At 42.4% G+C, this 1,804-nt stretch overlaps 1 protein-coding gene across 1 annotated transcript in view; it reads left to right on the top strand.

Moving 5' to 3' along the window:
* The window catches only part of Pmar_PMAR021887 (conserved hypothetical protein), a gene marked incomplete at both ends in the record, with an annotated part of 21,796 nt that overhangs the window by 16,298 nt on the left and 3,694 nt on the right, over positions 1-1,804 (top strand). Inside the window, 5 exons of the mRNA XM_002767186.1 lie at positions 6-157; positions 204-285; positions 569-704; positions 906-1,045; positions 1,138-1,141. Of these exons, the coding sequence (XP_002767232.1) occupies positions 6-157; positions 204-285; positions 569-704; positions 906-1,045; positions 1,138-1,141 (514 nt within the window). The remainder of the gene's footprint in view (positions 1-5; positions 158-203; positions 286-568; positions 705-905; positions 1,046-1,137; positions 1,142-1,804) is intronic.

The following is a 1,804-nucleotide window of genomic DNA, read 5'->3' as shown; positions in this document are numbered from 1 at the left end:
TTTAGGAGTTCACCGGAACCGCATGCCCAGCACCATGCGAAGAAGCGTGTGTGCTTAGTATCACGAGCCCGCCTGTTACTATCAAAAGTGTCGAACTGGCTATTATCGAACATGCTTTTCAAAAGGGTTGGATACAGCCGATGCCGCCTCTTACGAGGTGGGGAAAAGCGTCACGCGCCACGAAATTAAATAGTTGATTTTAGAACGTACAAGACGGTTGCGATCGTGGGCAGCGGACCCGCGGGGTTGGTCGCGGCGGCTCAGTTGAATAAGGCTGGACACAGCGTAAGTCAGCTGAATTTTTCGATGAAAATTGGTATGAAATTTGCCGGAAATCTTGGGAGGGGGTTTGTGATTTTCTATAGTAGAGCAGATTTCGAGTAGGAATTTTTGCATATCGAATTTATACGTACTGTGGTACACCTTTTTTTTCAGGCTCAAAATCAGGAGAGTAAAATTCGACTCTAGTAGGGTGGAAGTTGAGAATCGTAAATGAAATATATGAATTCGAAAACGCAAGTTCAAATTCGTCAAACCCAAGAGAAAGTTGGAAAAAGACTTTGATCAGGTGACTGTCTTCGAGAGGGCCGATCGAATCGGCGGTTTGTTGGTGTATGGGATTCCGAATATGAAATTGGATAAGATCGATAAAGTGCAGAGGAGAGTTGAGATACTCCAACAGGAGGGAATCGAGTTCAAGACAGGTTGGTGTTGTGATTTGTGGATGTTCTCGCGGGAAGGGAAATATTTTTTTATTTTTGCCAGAATGAAATTTATGGAAAACAAAGAAGAAACACAGAAAGAAAGTTTTCGGAATAAATGACATGAGAAAACTTCATGGGGGGATTTGATCTCACGACCTTTCGGTTGTCAGTCTGTTGATGTACTCGTTGCCCAATTTGCAGATATCGAAATCGGCGTGGAGCCCCATACCCTATCATCTCTACGGGCTGGCTATGATGCTGTGCTTGTGGCCACTGGAGCTACCCAGTCTCGAGACACACTAACGAGGATACCGGGTCGCCAGTTGAAGGGCATTTATCAGGTGTTTCCATTGAATGTTTGGAGAGCGCAACTTAGCGGTTTTTCCTCTCGCGTTCTTTACATGATTGATCTCTGATATTTTTTTGATACTAGATATGTAAGTATATGTTGATGTCGTGGTACGTCGTTTCTCATCTGACTAGGCCGAATTGTCGTAGGCGTTGGATTTTGAACTCCCCTACATACTTGTTGCTGGTGAAGGGATCAGCTTAGTCTGTTGAATATACCCTGATGTCAGTAATGCTGCGAAAATATGTGAATATGTATTAGTGATGGAGTTTCACCCTAGTGATATGAAAAACAAAATTTACAACTACTGCAGGCCGCGAATATCGCGTTTTTCACCGAGTTTCACGACGCCACTTCACGTAAAACGGGTCGTGAAACTCCAATATAAAATGAATATTGAGGTAACAGTATTTGGTATTAATAAATACATCCAATTCTAATATATATTAATAAAGTCGGAGTTTCAACCCTAGTGATATGAAAAACGCTAGTGAAGAACATGTCTCACGACTACTGCATATCACCGCGAATATCGCGTTTTTCACCGAGTTTTACGACGCCACTTTACGTAAAACGGGTCGTGAAACTCCAATATCTAATAGTAATAATATGAATCATACTATCGTAGTATATCGATCCTCATCTGAGCCGCATTCTCGTAGGCGTTGGTATCTATAAACTCCCACACACGAAATCGTTTTTATTTCCAGTGTAATTTACTCGTTGACGACTCTTCGTGATGAGCTTGAAA

The sequence above is a fragment of the Perkinsus marinus genome (genome assembly GCF_000006405.1).
Source record: "Perkinsus marinus ATCC 50983 genomic scaffold scf_1104296970892, whole genome shotgun sequence".
Taxonomy (NCBI): Eukaryota; Perkinsozoa; order Perkinsida; family Perkinsidae; genus Perkinsus; species Perkinsus marinus.
This window is presented reverse-complemented; position numbering and strand designations above follow the sequence as displayed.